Source organism: Alligator mississippiensis, chromosome 3 (assembly GCF_030867095.1).
Source record: "Alligator mississippiensis isolate rAllMis1 chromosome 3, rAllMis1, whole genome shotgun sequence".
Taxonomy (NCBI): domain Eukaryota; kingdom Metazoa; phylum Chordata; order Crocodylia; family Alligatoridae; genus Alligator; species Alligator mississippiensis.
In genome coordinates, this window is record NC_081826.1 from 197,439,516 (window position 1) to 197,467,371 (window position 27,856).

The 27,856-nt window shown below is 42.1% G+C and overlaps 1 protein-coding gene across 1 annotated transcript in view; it reads left to right on the forward strand.

Annotated features, from left to right (window-relative positions):
- RORB (RAR related orphan receptor B) overlaps positions 1 to 27,856 on the forward strand; it is a 196,597-nt gene that overhangs the window by 158,180 nt on the left and 10,561 nt on the right. Inside the window, exons 5-9 of the mRNA XM_019478217.2 lie at positions 5,867 to 5,988; positions 7,648 to 7,780; positions 9,459 to 9,566; positions 10,039 to 10,149; positions 27,337 to 27,449. Coding sequence (XP_019333762.1) covers positions 5,867 to 5,988; positions 7,648 to 7,780; positions 9,459 to 9,566; positions 10,039 to 10,149; positions 27,337 to 27,449 — 587 coding nt within the window. The remainder of the gene's footprint in view (positions 1 to 5,866; positions 5,989 to 7,647; positions 7,781 to 9,458; positions 9,567 to 10,038; positions 10,150 to 27,336; positions 27,450 to 27,856) is intronic.

Below are 27,856 nucleotides of genomic sequence, written 5' to 3' on the forward strand. Positions count from 1 at the left end.
AGGAGGAGGAGGATACAACTCTCCATGTGGGAGAGAGTTATAGCATGAACCAAAGTTTCAGCTGTAGGAAGAGGGATATTGGAAATATTATAGAGACCCTGTTATCTCCCTGTTGTATGATGCACAACGTCTCCTGGCTTCTAACTTTAAATGCTGTATCTCAATGCAGTTATGACTAGTTGGTTGTCCACAAGCACATCTTTCTGGGCAGTTTGATTTCCTCCCCCTGTGTTTAATTTGAACTTGAATTATCCATTTAAAGTCTTATTTTGTTATAATCTTTCTTCTTGTAAGTCAGGAGAGGAAACGGGATAATGGTGTGACACACCAGCATGTCAATAGAAGACAAGCTGTCGTTTTCTGGTAGGAGTCACACAATGGGGATCGGGGTAGCAAAGTTTATACTCTGCATCCCAGCAGGGACCTTTATTCATGGAGATTTACCCATCCATCCATCTAACCAGCCAACTTGTTATAATGCTTCCATCAGTATCTGAGATACTTTGTAATAGAAGGTGCAACATTTCTACCAACCGCACAAGATCTGGGTCAATCCAAATCCTCAGGTTTCTGGAAGCAACTATTCCTGGATATGCACACTTATAGTTCTCCATACAGTCACTCCCATAACAGTAGAATTTGCTATTTGCCGTTCATTGCCATACCCTTCATTTTCAGGTATTTTTCCAGAACTAATACAAATCCCTTTTCATGATGTCTCTATTAAAGAACTGAGTATTCATCTTTTTCTCCTTAATCAGTAGTTATCTGGGTTATCTCAAACATTTCAAATAAATCTCAACAGTTTCGCTGGAGCCTCTGAGAGCCTGTTTCATCAATATATGATCATGGCTCTGATGCAGGGGTAATGACTCTTGCTTGATTCCAGCTGCTATTGCCAATTCCCAGATGAACTGGTTTCCTGGCTGTCTGTTTGGGCAGTTGTTTGTGTGATTCATATAGTAAAACTATTGTTTCTTTATGTTTCCATTCTTTTCATGGAAAATCAAACCCTCATTTATCCTCGTGTCTCAGCAGAGGAAACTAACCCTGCTGTTGAGCAGAGAGATTTATATTAGCATGTCTACCCTTGTTTCAAGTTTTTTTTTCACCACCTGAATAGCTCTCCTGGTCACTACTGACTGGCACAGGATGTATTTTGGCAAGATGATTGCACACGCAGACTTTTGGACATCTAAGCTATTGTGAGGCATTCCCTCTAGTATTAAATACTTTTCCTATTATGTTTTGACATAGCTACTCAGCACACAGTTTGCATGTGTTCATTTTGAAACTCCCATGAATCAATGAATCATATGAATCCCATGAATCATGAATCAATGAATCTCTTCCATAGTCAAGCAGTCTTTAGCATGGATTGGGTTTAAGGGCCAATGTAATCAGCTTTGAATGAGTCACAGTAGTAGTTATGTTCTGAGAAAAGCAGTCAGACTTACACAAGCCAGATCAAAGTATAATTATATATGAGGTGAGTCCTGGGTACATTGCGCCAATCCACTTCACCATAACAACAGTGGGAGTGACTGCAGCATGGTACCCCTTTGGCCTGAGCGCTCCTGGCTCTTGTGTGTCCTTTTCCCCACCCTCTACCCCTCCCGCCCTCTATGTGCTCCCTACATGCTGTGCCCCCAGCACCTTGTCCCTGCCGGCCAGTCAGCCCCCAGACTTTGGCCCTTATGGCCTCAGGGCTCAGTATTAACAACATCAATTAATGTTAATTAACTATAAGCATTAATTAATAATACAACTATAATGTTTATATTGTAACAGTCATAATATATGTATATTGTTTTCTTAAATGGGGTGCCACTAACTGCTGAAAAGTTTGAGAGGGGTGCCTTGCATCTGAAAAGATTGAGAACCACTGGACTAACTAAATGGGAGATTCATAAGCTTTTCTGAAGTCAAGCATACTTCATCTAAACACAGCTGAAAAGCTTTGCATTGTGTCAGTTATGTATCTTTATTGTTTACTTCTGGGCCTAATTTTTTCTTCTTGGTAGATTTTTTTTTTAAATGGTTGAGGTCTCAACCACCAAAAAAATGTTAGAACCCAAGTAAGAAAGTCCAGTGAAAGAGGCACTGTAATATCAAAAGATGTAAAGCTCTTTGAATGTTGTTCTAAGATGTTCCATGCTCTTTTACCTCTGCTGAAGTCCATGCTTGCTTTTACTTTTCATCTCTCTCATCAGTGGCTTGTACAACACCCTTCAATCCTGCATCTGCCATGTTCATACTAATCCTCTTCCCCTTCTGGTGACTGCCAAGTCAGAGAGCAGGCAAGCAGCTTCCTGTGATGCCCATGCATCTTTCTAATAAGGCAACAGTACGAGCTGTCAGGCTTTTCTCCCTGGAGACCAAATGTATCTTTTCCGTGATACACTCAGACTTTGCTGGCCTGCGGCACAAGAATTTTGAGTCTGTCTTTGCACCTGGCTCTTCTTTGGATGGCAGCATGCAGAGCTGCTGCTGCTGCTACTACTTCTGCTACTCACCCTTAGGCCTTCTCACACACCTAGATTTGTTTCTTGAGCTGACATTAAAAATTTAAGTACATGGAAACTGTTGTGCATGTAATTGCACCAAGTTATATGTTGGATGCCAGCCCCAGAAAAGCCCATGAACTGCTGCTGAACCAGCTCATCCTAAAATAAATATATAAATAAAAGCAAAAGTTGAATGTATCAGTGATGCTTCCTGTATCAGGAGCTATAATAAATAGGTGTGCTTCAAGACTAGTAAATGAAAACACGTATATGTTATTCAGAAATTGTTAGGCATTCATCTGCTTCATTCTGACTGAGAATTGTAAGCTCTCTCCCCCCCCACCACTTCCCACCCATGCTGGCTAGGCAGTAATTCTTCCTTTTAGTTTCTTTTTATCAAAGATATGAATAATGTATGCTTCGTATAAGGAAAAGTGTGAGTCAAGAGGAGTCATAAGTAAGGACTTGGAAGTAGTTGAAAAGAAAAGAAATGCACTAGCCAGTGACAACATAGGGCTTAATAGTATAGACTGGGAAAATGTAACATAAGTTAACCATGCTTCCACTGCCAGCAAGACTTATATGTTTCCATGACAGCATTTCAGTTCCATCCATATCCTTTCTATAACATACATAATACACCCGACAGATGGAGCTTAACTCCTCCAATCAGGTTTGCTATAGGTCAATATGTTTTCAGCTAACATTGTATTGTTACTATTAATGTACGCAGTGTTATGGCTGAGTAACAATAAGGACTAAGCTTACAATCATAGAAGTTAGAAAAAATTAGACTATAGAATGAAACTCCCACCCCCACAGCGTGTTACACCTAGGTATGGCTGATATCCAAATCAAGTGAGTAACATTGAAGACTGGTCTTTATTTGCTTCAATACATGGATTCAACTGGATGAGTTTAATAGAAAAAAGAAGGAAACCTGCCACTTTTTTCATTTGGGCTTCTTTGAACTATCTTCTTTAAAAAAAAAAAGGGGGGGGGGGTTGTGCTTTGTTATGATGAATGGTCAGTATTTCTGATATGTGGTTTTTATTGTTCTTATTTGGAAATGTATTTTTTTTTAAACAGGTCATATTCTAATGGATAAAAACTGAGGCTTGCAATTTATAACAGTATTTTGTCTTTAATTGTATGTATTTAAAAATGACCCTTCCCTGATTCTGGTGAGAGAGAGAAAAAGGAGGGGAGAGAAAATTTCAGTTTCCTTTAGCACTTCAGAAGTCCTTCCATTCAACATGCTAGACAATCAGTGTGTTGTTTTGCCAAAAGTAGGGCAGCCTGGTACCTGGGGATAAGGGGTCCACCTGTTCCTCCTGGACAAGAATATTGGATCGTCCCCCTCCTGTAGTCGCTAATGTATGTGCACTACTTGTTGTTGTTACTACCTGTGTCTGTTCTGCCATCATGAAGCTGCAGTGTAGCACTGCCACTGTTAAAGAGTTTCATGGGAAGAGCTGCACAAAAGAAGCCAGCTGCAGTGCACAACGAGATTTATTTGTCCTACAAAACCCTGGAACCATGCTTGGAGACCAGCTACTTCATCCATATCCATTAACTGTTGCATAAAAATAGACATCTTTCACTTACAGAGCACTTCTGTAACAGCGGCTACAATAAACGTACTTCTCAATTATTACATTCACCTGTTCTGATGCTTGTTTTCCAGTTTTCTTTCTCATTAGCAGTTTTAAATGCAATTAAAAGCTGGTTACAGAAACTCACTAATATTTTGGGAGCCCCAAACCATACATAGGACTTTACCTGTTTGTGATATGAATGAAGAGGAGGAAACCGTGATGTTCCTCTTCTCTCCCATGGCCAAATCTGGTTACTGTGCTGGTGTAATTCCCTATTGACTTGTATGCGAGGTTCTGCAGCCACTGTTTCATTTTTATTATTTCTTTTGGTTATCACTTTTGGCCAACAAGATAAGCCATAGGCTGAAATCTAAGCACTACACTTTATTAGACCTATAGTTTTCTGGGCTTCAGGACTAAAAAAATAAATAAAACTTGCATTTCTAATAGCGCCTTTCATCAAAGTATTTTCAAATTTAAGCATGAATGAATTTCTCCTGGAAATGTTTGTGAAAAGCAAGCGGTTCTTGCCTCTGGCAATCTTCCTAAGTGCTCAGTTGTACCTTTGTAGGTCCTGAAATGGAGAAGGTACAAATCCTAGTGAAAGGGGTCCTTAGAGAGGCAACAGTTCTCTCAGATCTTTCCAAAGCAGTGTGCCTATTAGTACACCAATTCAGGGATGCAGCATGCTTAGCCAGGCCTGCTAACCAGCATGAACAGAGAAGCATGGCCCCAACGCCTCATCTTCTCTTTTTGCAATTCATAGTAGGAGGAATTGTAATTAATATAATTATGCCCAATAGATGCAGAGGATTTTAGGGAACAGAGGTAAGAAGTTCATGTTCCTTTACCCAGGAACATGGCAGCCAAATACAGCCTTACCTTAACTGCACAAACAGAGTGAGTCCGTGAATGAAAATGTGTGTGGTTTAACTGAGGGTGCTTCTGTTGTTGCCCAGTTGAGAAGAGTAGCTAACACTGCTCACAGAAGCAGAGGTTTCTGTTCTAGCCAGCCCACCAGATGTATAATGATCTGATTACTTTGAATAGGCTCAGCAAAAATGGGGAACCAGAACCGTCACTGTATCATGTCATGTCAGATGTTCTCTAGAACAGCGGGTATGATGATGGAATGGGAAACATGGAAGGGAAATTTCACATATTAGATTACCTCTGATTCCATTGAGTGTAATGGCAACACCCCAAATGAAACTGACAGGTGTTTTACCATTGATCATAATAATCAGGTACAGACATTAAACTTTATTGGTGATCAGAAACCATCAACACCTGTAACAAACAGAAGTTTGGTGCACACAGACAGGTTTAAAAATGGTGGAGCCCAGTCTAAGAGTTGCCACCATCCCCAACCCCCATACCCTCCCACAGAAGGGCAAATGTCTGTTCTGTTCACTACTGATCTAAACCATGCTGCTTACAGAAAACCACATAAATTAGCTTGATTCCACCTGGGGCTTTTTGAATGTCTGAGGTGTATAGCCTGAACAGAATGCTAGCCTAAAGCAACTATCCTGCTTTGGGACTCTGAGTTAGCTAACCCTCAATGACCAAGTATAAAGACATTTCACATGGAGAAATGCAGCATCTGAAGTAGAGGCATTTCCCTGTGCCATAAAGTATATTGTGTTCCTGATCAATCATCAGTCTCCACCTGATTTTATGTCTTCAAAATTGTGTGAGTACATGTTACTACTCATTGTGACTTTTCATGTAGGCTTTTCATTTTTCCCTCCTCCTCAGATCGAATTGCACAGAATATCATTAAGTCCCATTTGGAGACATGTCAATATACAATGGAAGAACTACACCAGCTAGCGTGGCAGACCCACACATACGAAGAAATTAAAGTTTATCAGAGCAAGGTACAATCCCATTAACATTTCTTCTCTTGCTTCAGTTTTATAGAGATTTAGTGCAGCATATCTGGTAAGGACTTGCTTATCAATGCCCAGTAAGGGTCCACACCCTTGGAGTGGGAAAGAGCAATTTGATATTAGAGGAATTTGGCAACTAAAACCTTAGTGTGATCAGAGCCATTGCAAGGTCATAAAATGAGTTTTCCCTAACTAATCTGTGGATTAATCATTTCTCCAAAAGAGAAGGCTTGAATCCTATATGTTGGAAACTTTTTTAGAGAAGATAGTTTTGTTTTAATGTGTTATTTGCATATAAAATGTGTTCAGAAAATGTCTTTCACTAGCAGCCCTTCAAATACAGCTTAGTCCATAAAAATCATTTTCATCCATAGTAATGATTCTGCAGTCAGAATATAGCTGACAATTTAGTTTATCATGTACAAGACAAAACAGAGGCCAGTTTGATTTGTTGACATCTGTGGCTCTGCAATTCCAACAGAAATGAACTTACTGTAGCCAGTAAAATAAGCCCAAGTGAATGAAAGGCACAGCAGAAAAACTCACAAAAGAGTAATATGGGTGCTGACAGATGTGACAGTGGTACTGACAGATGTGACAGTTGGTTACACAATTGGCCACTGAAAAGGATTCTACATCCATGCACTGACAGAAGTGCATGGCTGCAGAACACTTTAAAAATGCCCAGTTGTGCAGCAGTCTGAACCCTCATTATATGAGGGCTCAGACGAAGGTGCTCCAAGGGAGAGCACCTTCATTAACATCTGCCAGTGCGGCCAGGAGCTCTGCTTCCGTACTGGTGTCAGAATGGGAGGGTGGGGAGTAAGTGGAGGGAGCTCATTCTGGGGGTTGCCCAGTTGGTGCTGGAGAGTGGGGCAGGTGGACTGGAGTCCCCCACCTCCAGCATCAGCTAGGCAACCCCTAGAATGAGCCCCCCTCCTCCCCCCCGCCATTCCAGCAACAGTACTGGAGCTTGGAGGGAGGAAAGGTGGGGCTAGGGGAGAGTGGGTAGCTGCTCTAAACTGCAGTTCATCTCCCAGTCCCCAGGACCCATCAGTGAACATTTGTCGGGTCCCAGGGATAGCTGTAACTCATGGCACTTCCTATAAAGTGCCATGAGTTACAACGGGGAGCTTCACATCTGTCAGTCCCCTATGTTTTCCCAGAGATTCCGCTAACTGTGTGCAGTTATTGTTCAACTGTAATCATACTTTAATTATTTTGAGAAGTTTATTAAACTTACCAGAATTTTTTGGCAGGTAACTCAGTAGCATTATTTCTCTGCTGCTAGAAATATATTTGCATATTTAAATTCCTTAATCATCACTAGCTTTATACACCCACGCACACTCACACACATATGTGTGTATGTATATTCCACAAAAACACCTCCACTAAAAGAACATTTTAGCATTTCAAAATCAGACTCTCAGAAGTCAGGTAACACCAGAGATAAGACCAGATGCATTACAGAAACAGTTTTATAATGGGAAGTGTCATTCAACCTTAATAATAGGAGCTACTTCCAGCTTTGCCTATAAGAAAATATAAACAGCCCATTTTGTGTGAGACAACATTATGTTCTTTAGCCTCTGAAGAGTCTACTTGCTCATTGCTTTCCTTTTTAATGCATATTTTCCCTGGAAGACAAGAGAAGCACTGTGGCAGCAGTGTGCCATTCAGATCACTCATGCTATTCAGTATGTGGTGGAGTTTGCAAAGCGGATAACAGGCTTCATGGAGCTCTGTCAAAATGATCAAATTCTACTCCTTAAATCAGGTGAGTGGAGGTCAGTGGCTAGAGATTTAGTTTAAAACATGCCAAATTAGAAATGTGTGTCAATGCTTGTTTTGAACATCATTTTCCCTTTAAATAAACTTCACTTCTCTCTATCCCATCCAGCCCTCCTCAACTGTTTAATGCCTACATGACTTTTTGTGCCAGTATGATATTCTCATCCCCTGCTCTCCAAAGCCAATTGTGATTAGTGTTTGTAGAAAAATGTACTACTAATTGCAGAAGCTGCAATGCCTAACTTGAGGTGCAGTTCAAGGAATTAGTCAATTGTGTTGGCTAAATCTGCATGCTACTGCCCCTTAAAAATCACCACTTGTCTTTAGTGGAGCAAATCCAGGCTAAATAGGCCCTGCCTCTGTGGTCATTTCTAATCATTTTAATGAGGCTATAGCAGTATCCTCCAGCCAGTGCTCAGAAGGAGGAATCCCTGCTGGCACCAGTTACTATTGGAATGAGAGGCTGGATGGTGACAGAACGTAATGACACAGTTGTTCTGTGTATGTGTGTGTGCACATGTGCATGGGGGCAGGGGAGTTTTTCCATCATGGCAACCAGTGATTGTCTGGCCCTCTTTTAGAATAATCATTCGCTGATGCACTCTGACGACATTTAGTTGTTAGGGATTCTGATTAAATTTACCGTGACCCTGCAATAATTTAATTTAATTCAATGGGACAAGGCAGTACTGGTAATTAAGTGCATTACCCTGTCATGCCAGCATTCTGCTTCCTGGGCTTGTCAGAGTTTTCTTTGAGCTAGAGGTGCACTTCATGTGGTCCAAGAAAAAATTGTATGGCCATTCTGGAAAGCTATGTTCTTTCATCCTCCTTACTAGGAAGGATGTGACTTCTTTATCAAACTAAGATCATGGAGCCAGGGCGAAGTAGAGAAAACCAACAGGATCCATGTCCCCACTTTTTTTCCCTGTGGGAAATAGTAGGAAAGTGTGAGAAATAGGGGAAATCTCTTTTTTTTCACCCTTTGTTAACTTTTTCAGTTACATGAGGGAAATGCCAGGGGGGTGCACGTTTCATTTTTAAAAAGTAGAATTTTCAGTTTTATATTAACTTACTGTCAGAAGAGTTTTCAAATAGCAAAAGATGTGAAATTGTAAATAAATGTGGGGGATTTGTAAATTTGCAATTTGTCCATAATTTTTATGGAAAATCCCCTAACATTTCTGTTTTTGAAAACAAAATCATAGTTTCAATTTTAACCATTTGAATCCGACACTTCCAAAGGTTAGAAGCATTGAAAAGTGGTTGGAGAATATTGAATGGAAGTGTAGTTTCCAGTGGAAAAAACTATACATCAAAAGATGTTTGACCAGTGTTAAAGTTGCAATTATTGTCACCCTGGCAACCTGCATTGTTTCAATCAAGAGTAGAAGCCTACATTATCAGGATGTGGGGTTGACTGTGAATTGTTATATTCTCTGGTCAAGCTAGAGAGATTGGGTGGTTAGCTTTCTCCAAAACCCAGAGGAAATACATTAGTTGTGCCTGAAATCATTTTTAATTCTTGTTTACCAGGAGATTTTTTTTTTTAGATATAGCAACTTTTACTTCAAAAAATGCCTTGAGATGCCTAAGTATCTTTCTGTGAAGTATTTTTTGTGCGAATGCTTTGTGTGAATCATGTTCTTTCTGATGTCCAACAGGCTGCTTGGAAGTGGTTTTGGTGAGAATGTGCCGTGCCTTCAACCCACTCAACAACACCGTTCTGTTTGAAGGAAAGTATGGAGGAATGCAAATGTTCAAAGCCTTGGGTAGGTTTGCTTTTTTATTTCCATATAGTCTAACAAATGCTAGAGTGAGCTGTAGATTTGCCTTTCTACGTGTAACAATACCCCAACAACACTCTTTAGTAAATTTGAACATGACCAATGACCACCCAGCATCAGCACTTGGGCTAAAGTAACTCCATTAGCTGCTAGTGGTGATACAATGTTTTTATTCCAGTGGAAAGAGCACTGTGGAAAAGCAAGATGCTTCCCACAATGCCATGTAGTGATTGAATAAAATATGAATAAAGACTCTGAAATTTAGTTCTTAGCAATTTTTATCCCAAACTCATTTTGTGCTTGATGTTGTGATGTACGAAAGTGTTCACTTAACCAAAGCACTTTCTCTCCCCCACATGTACCCACACTTTTACTTGGCATCATAGCAAACAGATTTGCAAACTAGCTTAAGAGCTGATACATTTCTAGTATTGACTTTGTCCTCTGTGGTCTATAGGTTCTGATGATCTGGTGAATGAAGCATTTGACTTTGCAAAGAATTTATGTTCCTTACAGCTGACTGAAGAGGAGATTGCCTTGTTTTCATCTGCTGTTCTGATATCGCCAGGTAATTTGTTTTCTCCAAATACTTTAATGAATCTTCTTTTTTACTGCCTCCTTGTTCACATTTTTTGCCTATATAAACAGCTGTGGTTCCTACCTAAACTGGCACACTAAGTAATTGAAGAATGTCTTGATCATTCTCATTTATCCTAAAGCTTTCTTCAGTACTTACACTGACAGTAGTTAAACCTACTGGAAATAGACTTGAATTAAAATATGGCTACAGCAGCCCAAAGAGCCACAGCTAGGCAGATTGTATGGCCTACCAGGTATGCAGAACTATTCTAGCCAGCTGTTCAGTACTTAAACTAAAAAATAAGTGGCTGGGTGTGAGCCAAGAATTGTCTCATCAGCACTCACAACATTGCCATAAGATGAAAGTGTAAATGCAGGAACATGGAAAAGAGATTAAGGGCCAGAATGTATATCCTGTAATAGGCAAAGCAAGTATGGAGTATGGTGGAGAACAATGTTCCCACAGGTGGAGCTTGAGGAAAGACTGTTCCTAATGGATACGTGTTCTCCGTAGGATTTCCAAGCAGTACAAGGGCTCAGCTTTCCTCTAACCACTTTAAGATAGAAGGAACCTAAGGAATGAGCTGTGCCTTTTAGAGAGTGTAGGAACTGCAGTTGTAACTAGCTCTTTCTGGAGGATGGGAGCAGAATGGCCAAGGGACTGCTTTGGGCTACCCACCTGCATCCAGGACACAATACGAGATGCTCATTTGATGAAAATTTGCTCATTGGTACACAAAACAACACATAACTTCTCCCCAAGCATGTGTGTTTAAATAAACACTGCCTGCATGAATATTCATGGCAAAGCAGATTAAAGGTTTTAAACATGGGGGGTTGGATCAGAGCACAAGCTGGATTTTTAAGACATGTTCACACATTAGTGGAGGAATTATAAAAAGTGCCTAAGGGAGTTATACACCTAATTCTCAATAAACGTTAATGGATATTGGGTGTCTAACTTCTTCATGTGTGTAGTACTTGGTAGCTGTGTTGGTCTGAGATAAAAAGACATACAAAAAACTAGAACTCTTGGTTCCGAAATGATACCTTTTATTAGACCAACTGGAACTTTATTATTCCAGTTGGTCTAATAAAAGGTATCATTTTGGAATCAAGAGTTCTAATTTTTTGTATAACTTCTTCAGGCCTTTTTTAAAACCCTAGCAATAATCATTTTATTTTTCATCCAGTTCTGCCCCAGACATCTTCTAGGTCATTCTGCCCCTTTTCACATCTCTGGAGGGGATTACTTTTAGATGGAATTAGACTAGCACAGATGGTGTCAACATGCATGGTATCTTCATTAATAACAGCTGCTGCAATGATTCTGGCCTCTCTTATTAGTACAGGAAAGAACACTTGTGTTCTTTGATAGTTTGCATAATGCAGGAAGAGATGATCCAGTGAGTAGCTAATGCCGTTCAGGACCTTTGGCTTCTTAGATAGGTTTGTTTGCTGCAAGGCTGCTCTTCAAAGATGTTTGTCCCATGCTGGAAGGTTTCTCAGTGACAGGACATAACTCGGAGAAGTGAGATCAGCAGCAGACCTCTCCAGCTGAGCTTTGTTTTAGAGTACAAAGCCTACATAACCTGGAGAAAGAAGCTTCAGCATAGAAAACCCTGGGAGGAAAAAGGCGTCACCTTGCATTGCCTTAAAAATGTTTATGGTGGCTCAAAGTGAAAACAAATACATGTCCGTGTTCTTTGTGGCAGAACAATGTGGCCTCAACAAAAGATAGCAATTATTTATGCCACTTTATTTCAGCAGACATCTATTTGCTTTATGGCAGGACAACATGGATGGCCCAGAGCTGCCTGCACTCTTCAACTGTCCCAGGGCTTGAGGGGCTTGGTTCTGCATGCCCCAGGACTTTCCAAACAGGATTGGGCCCCTCGAGCCTTGTGAGCATCTATTTGGTTTTCCCTACTTCCAGAGCCACACCACCAGGATCTGTTGGGTTCATCTCTGGAAGAAGGGCAAGTCAGGGGTTCCTACTTCCTGAGATGCACCCCTGGCATTTCCAGAGATTGCCAGGGACATGTCTCTGGAAGCAGAGAACACAATGCCTGCTGTCCCACAATATCAGCGGACAGGGCAACAGGCCACATGTGTTTCACCCAATGAAGCGAGATTAGTTGTGCCAGGACACCTGATACGCTTCATTTGGCAATGTCTGTCACTAGCCCCTATGATCTGAGATTTAACCTTTCTTTTTCTTTGTCTTCATCAAAGGTCATGTCTTAATCTAATGTCTTAAAACAATTGGCTAAAAATATAGGACCCAATCCAAGGGATATTGAAGCGAATGGGATTTTTTTTCATTGCATTCAGTGGGCTTTTGGATCAAGCTAAGACAGAACATTCAGCGAAATCATAACCTTTCAGTTAAATCAGATTTCTGTCCAATATTGTGTCCCAAACAATTGAGGAAGGGACTGAAAATACAGGCTTAGCCAGTGAGATGTGATCACAAAACAGTACCAGCAACTCTGAGACTATTGTGCCTTCTTTTAGGCCTGATCCAGAGCCAACTGAAATATTGGAAAGACTCATATTGACTTCAGGAAGGACTTCAGTCCTTCAGAAAGGATTTTGATAGAGCCTTTTATAAGATGTGTTTAGCTGTAGGTAGGCAGTTCAAGGATATCAAAATATTGATTCCACCATATGGTCTTCTAAACACCATTTTAGTTTAGAAATTACCAAAAGCTTTTACTTGCTGCTAGTACTTGCTGTTGACTGCGAATCTCTTACTCTTTTCTGCTTTCTGTAAAATGTTTGTGGATGTATTTAGTGGCTAAGAAAGTGAACAATTCAGCACTGGCTTTGAGCCAACTGCACTGCAGGCAAGTGTTGTGAAAGCTTCCCCATTAACTCTATTAATGCGTTTTAGTCCTGATACAGTACACCAGAGATGCACCTCTTTTGAACAGAAACTATTTCCACCATGCTTTATATAGTTGTGTCCTACAGATAAGCAGGAACAGCTACCAAATTCTCATGTTCAGTATAATCAAATCTAAGTGAAGGTCTAGTTACTCTAATAAAACACAGTTCCACCTTTCATTTCTAGGGTGGCTTCTTCCTATAGACAGACAAAAAGGCACTTTTAAGCTATTATTTTCCTTCTTCCTGTATCAGGAAACATATGCAAAAAGCAAGGGATATGTGCCAAGCACTTCATTCTATAATTGGGAGCACAAGGGTGAGATAAAAGACTGATGGGTTGAAACAGCATATGTGCCTTGAAAAACAATTTATCTGTTATGAGTAGGGCTGTGCCAATATTCAATTTTTCAGTTTAGCTACTGAACTGAAAAATTAAAAAAAAACCACATAAGATTGAACTGAATTTAAAGTGTGTGGGGTTTTTTTTCTCCCGGATGAAATGGAAAACTCAAAAATCTCATTCCATTCATCACAAAATGATTCATTTGACCTGATGCAACTTGTTTTATTTTGTTCACATATTTAAAACAAAAATACCCTAAGAGAATTAAGATCAAGATCCATAAGACTCCTGGATAAGCATTTGCTCTCTCTTTTCTAACCTATAGCTCAGGTGTTAGTATGCCCACAATGTATGTATGAAAGCCAGGTCTAATTCCCTCTTCTGATTGGTTTTGCATCCACATTGCCCTCCCCTCTTTGCAGCCCCAAGAGACTGGGTTAGTATTCTCACAATGATGCACTCAGTCTTTCCTGTTAATAGTCCTTCGTGTTGTATAAATAACTGAACTCTCACTGACACTGGATCTGGGCCTCCAGTCTCTGAGTGTCCTAACTACCAAGCTAGAGAGGCATTCTCATGCTCTCTGTCTCAATGACTCAAAGTGAAACATGATGCAACTTATCACAATGGAGGCCATCTTCAAATATTCTAGTGCTTAAGGCTAGGTGCAGACATTATACTTAATCTGCTTTAAGCATGCAAGAAGTGCTATACAGCCATAACAGAAAAGATATTCACGGCACATAAAGCACTTAAAAATGGCGAATCCCATGGGTGTCTGGTGCCTCTCGAGTCAGGGGGCCTCATGTCCTCCCTGACACCAGTCAGCAACCGGGGAGGGGGTCCTTCGGCAGCTGATCCTGCTGGCTGGGGCAGTCCCCAGCAGCCGATCACATGGCCAATTTCACTCACCACAAAAGTAGACACACCGCTTCCAGAACTCTTGTGGCCACTTCCAGAAGCGGCACAGTCACTTTTGCTGGTGGCCCCACTCCTTGGCTGGTGCTTGCAGGGGAGGCACTGGTGCTCCTGCCTGCTCCCCTGCCCACTGGCTAAACAGGGAGTGCAGCCGGTTTGGGGATGCACCGGCACTCTTTGGGGGTGCATGTGCACCCCTGTGCACCCCCTACACATCGCCCCTGGTGGATCCCACTCTAAGTTAACCCTGGGTAGATGTATACTAGCCTAAAGTGCTTTCTGTTAGAGCGCTTTATTGAATGTCTGTGCCAGATCCCATCGAGCATGACCACCACCATCCCAGGAGGCATTGTACGGTGCTGCTCTAGCCTCAAGCAGCACAGTGCTGCTGTAGCTTCATTTGCTGTGCCCGAGCGCTGGGCTGGCCCTGCCTCCTCAGCTGTCACTTACCCAAGTCAGTGACAACTGCTGATCCCAGCCCCATGTGCAGCCTGGCCATGGAGAGGAAGTGGGGGTTCTGTCCCTGAAGCCACTCTGGACCCACAACATGCTGCAGTCTGGCTGGGGGGTGCTGTTGGGGAAGGACTCTGGCGTCTCTCTCATGGCAACAGCTAGCAGAGCAGCTCCTCTCCCCAGCCCAGCCCCCGCACCAGCTGGCGACCATGCTGGAACTGCAGCTGGGGAGGGGAGGGGGAAGGGAACCCCATGCTGTGTGGACCCAGCCCAGCTTCTCCCCAACCCACAAACCAGCAAGCTGTGTGTAGGCCCTCACTGTGGGGGGGCTCCCTTTTCTGCCCCCCACCCCAGCCACAGCAGTGCAGTGAAAAGCTGGAACAGTCCCATGCTGCATGCTTCTGGCTGTAGCTGCCAGGTTGCTCCGGCAGGGGGGTGGGTAGGTGAATGGATCCCATTGCTATGAGCTCCCCCTTCCTCCCAAGTTTGCTGACTTGGGGCTTTGGTGTGGGGGAGGCAGGCTGGGTCCACATGGCATCGGGGCTCCATTCACCTACTCCCCAGCCCAAGTGGTCTAGCAACTTAAGCCAGAAACTCCAGAGTAGGGCTGCTCTGGCTTTTCATTGCACCAGAAACTGTAGCCAAGAGCTTGGGGGGGGAGGGGGAAGAAGGAAGCATCTTGTCACAAGGCTTCCCCCAGTAGCTTGCTGGCTCAGGGACTGGGGGGCCAGGGCCACCTGACAGTTCTCAGTGTGGGGAAACAGTGGGCCAGGCTGCCCATCCTGCAGCTACTGGCTGTCACTGTCAAGAGGCTTGGGGTGGGGTGGGATGGGGGGGAAGGGAGCCCCTTCCACCACTGGGACCCATCCTGGCCCCCCAAAAAGCCCCAGCTAGGAAAATGTGAGTGGCCCTGATGGTGGGGGGAGTGCTTCCTTTCCCCCCACCAAGCCTCCTGACAGTAACAACGCTGCCCAGCCCCATGTTTCATTGCACCAGGAACTGGCTACTGCTCCTGGCTGTGTTATTCTCAAAAGCCCAAGGAGTTAAACTTGTAGAAGATTACAGCTTGTTTTCAGAGAACAGTACATTACCTACCAGTCTGCTGTTCTGCCCTGTAATCCCCAGGCCAGTGTAACAACTCAGACATAACACTCTTAAAAATATCCACACATCTTCGCCCTTTACATGTAACATATCACCCTGTAATACTAACATTGGAAGTTTAGTTCAACCCATTGTTAAAGCACACCTTAACAGGTCTCTATTAGTCTTTGCATTGGCTTTTTAACTCTAAGTGATTTTCTCACGTTCTCTGCATTACCAGTCTTTATTGGTTCAGTTCATGTGTGGTTTCCTTGTTCAGATGTCTTGACTTCTGTGTCATTTTCAGTCTCCTCTGCCATTTCTTGTTGCTTTGTTGTTAGTTTTGTTTCTTTTGGTGAATCTCATGCTGCTGCTTCCTTTCTCACCTTCACAAACTTCAAGTGTTATCTGTTCCTTCTCAATACCTGTCCTTCCAATGTGACTACTTTATAGGATCTGAGAGCTACTTGATGGGAAACTAGTGCTTTTTGTTTCCACATTCATCCATCTGAAACAAGCACCATATCTTTGTTGTGCAGCTATGCTAACTCCCTGGAACCCCTGTCATAGTACCATTTTTGTTTGAGTTTGTTGACTTTTTTTAATGTTTTCATGTTTTGCTTTTCATTCTGATGAGTACCATGCACAAAATTTGGCAGCCTAGGTTTGAGTTTCCTGTTAAACTGCATTTCTACTAGGGACAATCCGTTTCATGGGTGTTGCCCTGTAATTTAAGAGTGACACATCAGTGTGTGCTTTTTTTCAACAATCTGTTGAAACATCTGTAGCTTTTTTCAACAATTTCTTCACTGTTTGTACAACATTTCCCACCAGACTATTGGATTGTAGGTATTTAGGACTTGAAGTGTTGTGACGGAATCCATATTTGTTTGCAAACTCTTTAAAATCAAGACAGTTGAATTTAATTAAGGTCCGTTGTCTTCACAATTTGTAGAATCCCATGTCTAGCAAAATTTGATTTGATGTGAGTTATGACATGGTTTGCTGTTGTGCTTTCAAGCAATGCAATTTCATGATAGTGAAAATAATAATCCAGCACTAATACATAATTTTTTCCTGCATGCATAAATAAGTCAATGCCCACTTGGTATTGTGGAGCTACAGGCTCCTCCATGACCATGATGTCTCTTTTCTTTGCATTGATCTGTACTTTAGGCATGCTGTACAAGCCTTTACAGCATCTTCTGTCATTATTTATGTTGGGCCAATATAGAGCACCCCTTGCTCTCCTTTTGCATTTTTCAATGCCTAGATGCCCCTCATGTATTCTGTTTAACATATCTTTTAATATGCACTGCTGGAACAAGTTGTGAGCCTTTGAACAAAATGCCATCCAGTACTGACAGTTCTTTCCTGAACTGAGAGTAGGGGCTAGGTATGTTTTCCAGACCAACCAACACAAATAGCTGTTATCACTTTTGAGCAGTAGCTTCTAAAATTAGTGCCCAAATTTTATCTGTGACAGGAATCACTCTTTTAATTAGATTAATATGTACTATATCCAAGTCAGGAATTGTGTCATTTTCCATTGTGTCATATGATCTGGACAACCCATCTGCAATAAGTAGATGTTTTCCTGGCATGTATTGTGTGTATAGATTATACATTTGCAGTTGAAAGAAAAGTCTCTGTAATCTGGATGGCATATCTGACAACCCTTTTTCTTTGCTATAGTTACCAAAGGTTTATGATCGGTTTCAGTTATCACAGACTTCCCATAGATGAACACAGGAACTTTTTTGCAGCCATATACCAGAGCTAAACTTTCTTTCTTAATTTGTGCATATAGACACTCTGACTTAAAGAGTGCCCTAGATGCATATGCTACTGGTCTCTAGTTATCCCCATGTTTTTGAAGCAAAGCTACTCCAATGCCTTCTTTAGGAGCATCTGTTGACAATTTAATGCATCTTTTAGGGTCATAGTATTTTAGTACCAGACCTTTCATTATTTTTTCCTTCAAGTTTTTAAATTCAGCTTCATCTTCATGTTTCCATATCCACTGAGCATTCTTTTGTAGGAGTGATCTAAGGTGTTTGGCCTGCTCTGATACATTACATAGCTATTTCTCTACAAAATTGATCATTCCCAGTAATCTTTGCACTCCTTCCTTATTCGTAGGGGGTTGCATGTTTGTAATGGTTTTAACTCTTGAAGGACCAATTCGCACCCCTTTTTTTGACCCAGAATTTGTATTTTTGTTTGTTTAGTTTCAAACCTGCTCTGTGAGCTCTTTCTAGTGCTTTTCATAGATTCATAGATTCATAGATGTTAGGGTCGGAAGGGACCTCAATAGATCATCAAGTCCGACCCCCTGCATAAGCAGGAAAGAGTGCTGGGTCTAAATGACCCCAGCTAGATACTCGTCTAACCTCCTCTTGAAGACCCCCAGGGTAGGGGAGAGCACCACCTCCCTTGGGAGCCCGTTCCAGACCTTGGCCACTCGAACTGTGAAGAAGTTCTTCCTAATGTCCAGTCTAAATCTGCTCTCTGCTAGCTTGTGGCCATTGTTTCTTGTAACCCCCGGGGGCGCCTTGGTGAATAAATCCTCACCAATTCCCTTCTGTGCCCCCGTGATGAACTTATAGGCAGCCACAAGGTCGCCTCTCAACCTTCTCTTGCGGAGGCTGAAAAGGTCCAGTTTCTCTAGTCTCTCCTCGTAGGGCTTGGTCTGCAGGCCCTTGACCATACGAGTTGCCCTTCGCTGTACCCTCTCCAGGTTATCCGCATCCTTCTTGAAGTGTGGCGCCCAGAATTGCACGCAGTACTCCAACTGCGGTCTGACCAACGCCCTATAGAGGGGAAGTATCACCTCCCTGGACCTATTTGTCATGCAAAAAATGAAAACTAAATCTGTGTACTTTGAGAATAAGAAAGTGAAACTTGGGGCATATAATGGGAACATAACTGCAACCAAGGCTGTTTATGCACTGCATGTTAGACATAAGGGTAATATAGTAGAAGTTCTTTTCTTAGTACTTTTCTTAGTATGAAGTTGTGTTCTTCCATAGTATTTCCCCAAACTAATACCTCATCAATATAAACCATAGTTCCATCAAGATCTTCAAAAATGTGTTGCACCTTTCTGTGAAATACTTCAGGTGCAGAACACAGTCAAAAGGAAGCCTGCAAAAGCAATACCTCCTGAAGGGCATATTGAAGGTATATAATCTAGGGCTATTCTTTTCTTAGAACTTGCCAAAACCCAGAAGATGCATCCAAAGTGGAGAAATACTTAGCTTCAGCCACATTGCCAAAAACCTCTTCCCTGGTGGGAATGGGAAAATATTCCCTTTTGATGTATCTGTTCATTTGCTTAAGATCAAAATACAATCTCAAGGATCCATTTCTTTTTTCTATTATGACCAGCGAATGAACCCAAGCAGTTGGTTGCTCTACTTTATTTTATTATGTCCATTTTAACTAATCTATCTAATTCCTTTTTCACTTTCTCCCTTAGTACAAGGGGAACACTTCTTGGACCATGTATGGTGGGAGTGTTGGTTCTCTTAATTCTGTCTTGTACTTGGTTGACATTTTCCCTATACCTTGAAACACATCATTAAGTTCTTCTTCTATATTCTTGCTTTCTAGTCCTTCAATGGCATCCATCCCCTAATCAAACCTAGAGTTTTACACGTTCACAACCCAATAAATGGCACTAGCTTTCCTGGGACTGTTACAAACTGAACTTCTACTATATTACCCTTATGTCTAACATGCAGTGCATAAACAGCCTTGGTTGCAGTTATGTTCCCATTATATGCCCCAAGTTTCACTTTCTTATTCTCAAAGTACACAGATTTAGTTTTCATTTTTTGAATAATATATTCTGGTACTACACTGATCTGAGCCCCTGCATCTAATCTAAAAGATACCATTAGTCCATTGCTGTCCAGGGTGACTCTCCAATCATCAGAAGAATGAACTTCGTCTTGCATTGTGTCAATGAGGAATTCTTCCTCTTTCTTGTTGCATTCAGCATGCACCTCCTGTTTCCTGTGTGGTGCATCCTGCTCTTTTCTGCAAACCTTGCAAAGTGATTGAATCTTTTACATTTGCTGCAGCATTTACTGAATGCAGGACATTGCATGAGTTTGTGGTAACCCCACAGCATCTGCAACTAACCATTGTTTCTTCAAGCGGTTGTCTTTGGTCTCCACAGGCCTGCTTCATAGTGAGGTCCTCCATTCTGTATTGCTCATGTGTTGCCTTAGACTTTAGCAGTCTTGTAACCCTGTCTAGTTCAGCTTTTTCTTCTTTTTCCTCCAGTTTCTGCAGCCTGGCATTTGTTATGTCAGCCACTTAGCACATTCTAACTGCCTTTTCCAAATTAAACTCAGGATCCTCTAATGGTCTTTTCCTGACGCTTGTATCCCTTATACCAAATACTATTTGGTCCTGATCATGGATTCTTTTAGGTCTCCATTGGAGAAACTGTGTGAAATTTTGCCAGCTGTTTTGTTTAGACATTGTTTTGACTTGTTTCTAGCTTGAAACAGCGAAATCTAAATGAAATGAAGGGCTTTGAAATAGCCTCAAAACAAAATGAGAGAGGTCAAAACATTTTGAAAGTTTCGAAATGTTTTGAGTTTCGAAGCTGAAGCTGGGCTTGCCTGCAGGGAAACAGAAAGTAGAGAGAGGGAGGGGCAAGAGTGGGGAAGGATACAGTGAGGGCGCACCTTAACTCACATGCTGAAGAAGAAGCTCCTTCAGGAGAGGAAAAAAAGGCTCTGTCACAGTTTGGCTGCCTGAGATGCTGCTGATGCTACTGTGCTACTCCTCATTAAGTTATTATTTTACCTATTCTTATTTAAAGTGGTGGACCAAGCTGAGGCTGTAGGGGAGGAGGAGAGGCCTCATTGAGGCACACTACTGTGTCATGTTGAGGCCCCAGCACCAGTGAGGGTACACTTTAACACACACACAATGTCATACATGTCATGAGTTTTGCTTGACAGCAGCTTGAGGTGCAGTGTCTCGGAAACCCCTACACCTATCTCTTTGAAACTTGACAGGCTTCACGCCTTCAGAAGGGGCTACCATCCCTGCTGTTTTCATCCAAATCTGCCTCCAAATGACAAAATTATAGGCAGTTTTGTGCTTCCCCATTATAGCCTAAAGGCAAAACGTTGAATGAGCATCGAAACAGCAAAAGTTTTGACGAAACAAAACAGAACAGTGCTTTCGAAACAAAACAAAACTTGAAATGAAACACTGTCCCATTGAAATGGTGAAACAGTAGTTGAAACAAAATGGTGCTGTTTCGCACAGCCCTAGTCTCCAAAGTTGCATGTCTGGCTCAGCAGTCTGAGGTCTTTGAAAAACTGCTCTATTGTTTCATATTCTTTCTGTTGTCTCATGTGGAAAGTGTACCTTTAAAGGTTTCATTTGGGTATGCAATAGCCTCAAACTGTCTTATTACTGTGCCATAGCTTTTCTGTTCTGCTTCTGAGAACTGTAGACTATTATAAAGAGACAGAGCTTCTGGGCCTGCTATATTTTAAATAAAATAGCTACTTTGACTGGATCTTCCTTCTTGTAGCTCCACCGGCCATCATATATACGGTGGAGCTCTTCTTAAATTTCTTCCAGTTTTCTGCTGCATTGCTAGACAGCTTTAACGCCTCTGGAATTCTGAGGCACTCCATTTTTCTGTCTTTCTTTGCACCCTGCTCCTAGTACCATGTGTTATTCTCAACAGACCAAGGAGTTAAACTTATAGAATGATAAAGCTTGTTTATTCAAAAAGCCTTCTTAGCTTACTTGCCTTTTGTTCCCTCCTACAATCCCCCAGCCAATGTAACAACTTATACATAACACTGTTAAAGCTATCCACACACTAGATACTGCTGTGAAGAGGCTTGGGTGAGGGGAAGAGAAACCCCCTCCCCACACCATGGGCCAGCCCATGCCCCAAAAGACCCCAGCTAGCAAATTGTAGTGGGGTCCTCATGACAGGGGTGTTCACTTTCCCCCAGCCCCATCCTCTTGACAGCAGCAGCCAGAAGCTACAGAAGACAGCCCAGACTGGCATTTCCCCACCCCAGGAACTAGGACCAGGGGAGAGTGAGCCCCTGCCCCACCACCACAGGGACCTGGTCTGCCCCCCCCCCTAAAGACTCCAGCTAGCAAGCTTTGGGGGGAACCTCATGACTGGGAGGGGTCTCTGTTCCCCCACTCTGCCCCTAGCCAGTGCTGACAGTTGCCAGCTGGTGGGGAGCAGGGCTGGGGAGGCTGCTCTGGCACCTCTTGGGAGGCATGTGGGAGTTCCCTCTGCCTGCTGACTTTGGCTTGTGCAGGCAGACACCAAGCTTCCCATCCCCCACACACACACACCCCTGACCAAATAGTGCATGTCTGTTTAGTTGGAATGTATTCTAACTTATAGTACTTTAAGTAAAGTGCTGTAGTTAGAGCACTTTCTGCTAGGGGCTTTTTGAATGTCTGCTCTTAGCCTACGCGGTTATGCTGAAAGGTGAACATTTTCTGCACAAATCCATTTTCTGCACAATTCAAGCCAGGCATTTGAATTCAGGGGTATCATCTTTCAGGTAAGTGCCCTGTCTACCAAGATAGGGGGGCATCTTCTGTCTCATTGGGCACATCTACATATGATGCTATGTCGCCGTAGCATCAGTGAACACATACCATGACACTGCAGCTACATCACTGTAGCAATGCACTCTCTTGGTATAGCGTGTTGCTATGGCAACATAGCAGCTAAAAATTAGCCATGCACAGTGCACATGGAGTAGTACAGGCTGTTACTGCGCCATCATTTAGTACTTCCAAAAGGAAGTACTAAATGATGGCGCAGAAACAAAGGTACCATAGGGACATGCATAGATGCACTCAGTAAATAAGTATTTTATACACAGTGGAACAGCTGCAACAGAAGGAACTGAGGCCCTACTCAAAATACCCTACAGGCAGCATAGGATAGTCCCCTGAAAGTTAGTATTCCTGGTTTATAGTTCCAAGCCAATTCCCCCAACTCGATCATTGCCGGATGTCCACAGAGCACCAGTCCACCTACGGTTAGTTCTGAAATAGTTAAGGAGCTCCCGGAGAAGCTGGATAGGTACAAGTCAGCGGGCCCAGATGACCTCCTCCACGGCTGCTGAAAGAATTGGCCAGTGTCATAGATGAGCCACTGGCACAGCTGTTCGAGCACTCGTGGTGCTCTGGGCCAGGTCCCTGAGGACTGGAGAAAGGCCAATGTGGTGCCCATTTTCAAGAAAGGGAGAACTGATGAGCCGGGTAACTTTAGGCCAGTCAGTCTTACCTCTATTCCTGGGAAAATGCTAGAGAAAATAATCGAAGAACACATTTGTGCAGGCCCAGCCGGGGAAACGATGCTGAGGGGAAACCAGCACAGGTTTGTCACAGGTAGATCCTGCCTAACAAACCTTGTAGCCTTCTATGACCAGGTCACACACTGCCTGGACGCAGGAGCCAAGGCTGATGTCATCTTCCTGGACTTTAGGAAGGCCTTCGACACAGTTTCGCACCCTATCCTCATTGGGAAGCTAGCAGACTGTGGAGTGGATGCCTACACGGTCAGGTGGGTGGCCAACTGGCTTAGGGACCGCACCCAGAGAGTGGTGGTGGATGGTTCCTTCTCAGCCTGGAGGGAAGTGGGCAGTAGGGTCCCGCAGGTTTCAGTCCTCGGACCGATATTATTTAATATCTTCATCAGTGATTTGGACAAGGGCGTGGAGAGCACCTTCTCCAAGTTTGCTGATGATACCAAGTTATGGGGCAAAGTTAGTACACCGGAGGGCAGGAAGCAGATTCAGGCTGACCTGGACAGGTTGGATCAATGGGCAGAGAGAAATAGGATGCAATTTAATAAAGATAAAAGTAAGGTACTCCACCTGGGAAGGAGGAACCCCCAGCACACCTATAGGTTGGGGAGTGTCCTTCTCAGCAGCTCAGAGGCAGAGAGGGATCTTGGAGTCATAATTGACTCCAAGATGAACATGAGCTGGCAGTGTAACGAGGCCATCAACAAGGCCAATCGCACCTTGTCGTGCATTAGCAGGTGCATGACTAATAGAACAAAGGAAGTGATGCTCCCCCTCTATGCGGCACTGGTCAGGCCGTAGTTGGAGTGCTGTGTCCAGTTTTGGGCGCCACACTACAAGAGGGACGTGGGGAATCTGGAGAGCATCCAGAGGAGGGCCACTTGCATGATTAGTGGTTTTTGTGATAAACCCTACGGGAGGAGGTTGAGAGAGCTGAATCTCTTCAGCCTTCACAAGAGACGGCTGAGGAGAGATCTTGTGGCTGCCTATAAATTTATTAGGGGAGGTCAACGGGGAATAGGGGAAGCGCTGGTTACTAAGGCACCCCAGGGAGTGACTAGGAATAACAGGTGTAAACTAGTTGAGAGTGGATTTAGGTTAGATATTAGGAAGACATTTTTCACAGTAAGGGTGGCCAGGATCTGGAATGGGCTTCCAAGAGAGGTGGTGCTGTCACCTAGCTTGGAGGTCTTCAAGAGGAGGCTAGATAGTCACCTGGCTGGGGTCATCTGACCTCGGTCCTCTTTCCTGCCAGGGGCAGGAGGTCGGACACGATGATCCATTGTGCTCCCTCCCCACTCTACAATCTATGAATCTATGGTTTATAGTTCATACTCCAGTGATTCTCAACCAGGGTGCCACGCCATGTGATCCTTTTAAGGGTCCTGTGGGCTACGGCACAACATTAGCACTGTTAAGTTTGCCAATGTCCACACATGATTCAAAAGGCATACCTGGAGATTTCAAATATTCAAAGAATCCAGGGTGTCAAAATATGTAGTCTTTCTGCATTGTTTGCAACAAAAGAATTGCTCGGTTATTTTTCCATAGTCAAATCTGAGTGAAAGCTAAAAGGAGGCATTTTCTGAGTGGTGCCTTGTGTCTAACAAGATTAAGACCCACTGCCCTGCTCCAAAGAATGTTTATTTATTTATGCAAGGTGGAATAGTATTAACAGAAAAGACTGGGAGTAACCCCATCCCAGAATACTATGTAATGGTAGTTACATGGTAGTTTAAATCCTTGCTCACAGAGAAGGAACTGAATCTTATTTTCCACATTCTGCATAGCTGCTTTTACCACTGGGATATTGGGTGTCAGATATCACCTCTGCCTCTACCAGTTTTGTAACTCAAACCCTGGAATTTATTTTCCCAACATGAACTGGTTGGGGGATTCCATTAAAACTTGGAAAGTTTCTGAGTGACTGAAAACATACTATTTAGGAAAATATACTATTTACTGAAAAAAAAGAAAATCACCCCTCTAGTCACGTATTTAACAACTCTGAATTTTTATGCATCACATCCCTTACCTGGTAGTATTATGTATTAGTATTAGTAACTCACCAAATCTATGTATCAACTATGGTTGGCAAGCCGATCAATTGAGCAGTCAATTGACTGCATATTTTTTGACCATATAAGAATAAAGAATATAGCAATGTTACAAAAAAATGTAGGTTTCTTGACAGATGTATGATTTTTTATTGTTTTTGACACGTTTCTTCGTACAAAATTTGTGCTTTTTCAGTGTATTATTGTTTTTTATAATTTTTTTCCCAATATTTGACCAGTCAATTGACTGAACTTTATACGACCATTCCAATACTTTATTTGACCAGTCAAACAGTACCAACAGCCTTGGTCTATTTCTCAACTTGTTCTTCTGAACAGTAGATCATATTTAGAAAATATTCCTCTGATAAAACTGTTTATCTCCAGTCTGCCACAATGGGCTTGGATTTAACTCCATTGAAACATGTTCTTATGACAGCATACCATTTGGCACTAAACATATGATGTCTGAATATTATTATCCTGTGCTCATTTGTGCAGGTGTTATATAAGCTCTTAGCTAATCTTGTTACTGCTGCTGGTACAGAATCTACTTGCTTACCTAACACAAACAAGATTCTTTAGCATTTTGACAGGGTTTCTTTCCCCAAGCATCTGTTTAGTGTCCGGAGATCTCAACTGCGTCTTTAGAGCACAGACTAGCGTGCTCTAATCAGCGGTGTTTCAATGCTGTACCCTTTCTATGCAGTCCTCCCACCAAGTGATTGAGAAAATAATGAAATCCTATTAATTAGATGGTGAAATACAACTATTATCTAGCCTGTATAGCCAATGTGACCATTGAAAAGGTCAACTTAAATGAATCCTATGCAATCAGTAAAATCACTCCACATCAGTAACTAAGAAAAGGAAAAATCAGCCTTTAAAGAGCTGCACCTCACAGCTCTTACTATAAGATTTATCTTCTGCACTAAGGTAGATTTTTAATTTCCTGTTTGAAAACCCAACCTATTTCTAAGACCAGGCTGGATAGAAGAGAGAAAAACTCTGTGTGTGCGCACATGTGTGCATGAGAGAGAGAGAGAGAGCAAGATTTGCAGTATGATAAGAAAAAGTTTGTTGGCGAGTAAGTGTATTGTATTAATGCATTCTGAATTGAATCAAGATCTGCCATACCATTTACCATATGCTTGTTTCAGGAAGATGTGTTGGAAAAATATAGGTCTTTGAAAAAAACCCTTATTCTACTCTCACTAAAATCAATGAGAGGCTTGCCTTCCACTTAAGAAGATATAGGATAGTATGGCAGGCAACTACGTCAGTAAATGTTATTCTTCCAGAAAATTATGAGCTTGTTTTGTTTGGGGTGACTTTAAAAGAAGTCAATTTTTAAATAATAAGGAATTTGCAATATAGCATAATTTACCAAAATTGTTAAAGAAACAATTTGAAGGAGACCAGTTCTGTTAACACTTGGTCTTAAAATATTAGCCAAGTAGAGACTGATTTTTTCTTTTATTTTCTTTTCATTTTACATTTTATTTCCCTCACAGAGGTGAATATTTTGATTATTTTATTTTATTCTTTCTACCTGTAAAAGATACTCAAACTGGTGACATGGAGATTGATATAAAGTTGAAGATGTCCTAGAGGATAAGACGACAAAGAAATATGAACTTTAGCATAACCAAAAATATTGAAATATGTAGACAGGGGTTTAGGTTGTAGCCGTGTTGGTCTAAGGATATAGTCAGACAAGGTTCCTTGGGTGAATTTGATATCTTTTATAAAGATATCAAATTCACCCAAGGAACCTTGTCTGCCTGAAATATGTAGACGCACTTTTCCCATTTTGTTAAATCTCTCTCTCAACCTGTGTTTAAAGTCAACATAGATTCAAACAAACCAAAGCACTGAACACTGTGTGTCATTCATAACTGTTATGAACCATTAAACTCACAGGTGATAATGATTCAACATATTCTGTTTCTGAAATCACATGTTAATAGTATCGCAATCCTTCCTCAACATAATGAGATTATTATTAACACTTGTCAGCATAGTGTGTGATGTCCATGTGTGAATAAGCTATCTTTCCTAGTCCTTGTTGGCTTTAGCCTTTGCCTTTGTTTTGTCAGATCGAGCCTGGCTAATAGAACCAAGGAAGGTCCAGAAGCTTCAGGAAAAGATTTACTTTGCACTTCAACATGTGATTCAGAAGAACCATCTTGATGATGAGACTTTAACAAAGGTAGCTCCTTATACCACACAACAGGATAAACCAGAAATGTTACATTTGATAGGAAATTCTATCATTTTGTGCGGGCTTGTTTGATTTGGTAAACAACAGCAAGTTTTTTTTTCCGAAAACAAGGAAGAGGCCATTACAATTCACATCTCTCTGCCACCCTGTCCTATTTCCTCCCTTCTCCTTCCAGCTTTCTTATTTTGAGAATAAGAATGCACTAAGGAGCTCTTTTCAGTATGGAGCTCTTTCATTTTTGTCTTAAATGACCTCTTCTTTCTCCAAGACATTCACATTTGATCTTGAATTAAAAGACCAACCTAGGCAACCAAAGTCTGCTCTCTTACAGAGGTCATTTGAAAAGTTTTCACACTCTAGGTGAATCACAATCACTCCTCTACCCAAAAGATTGC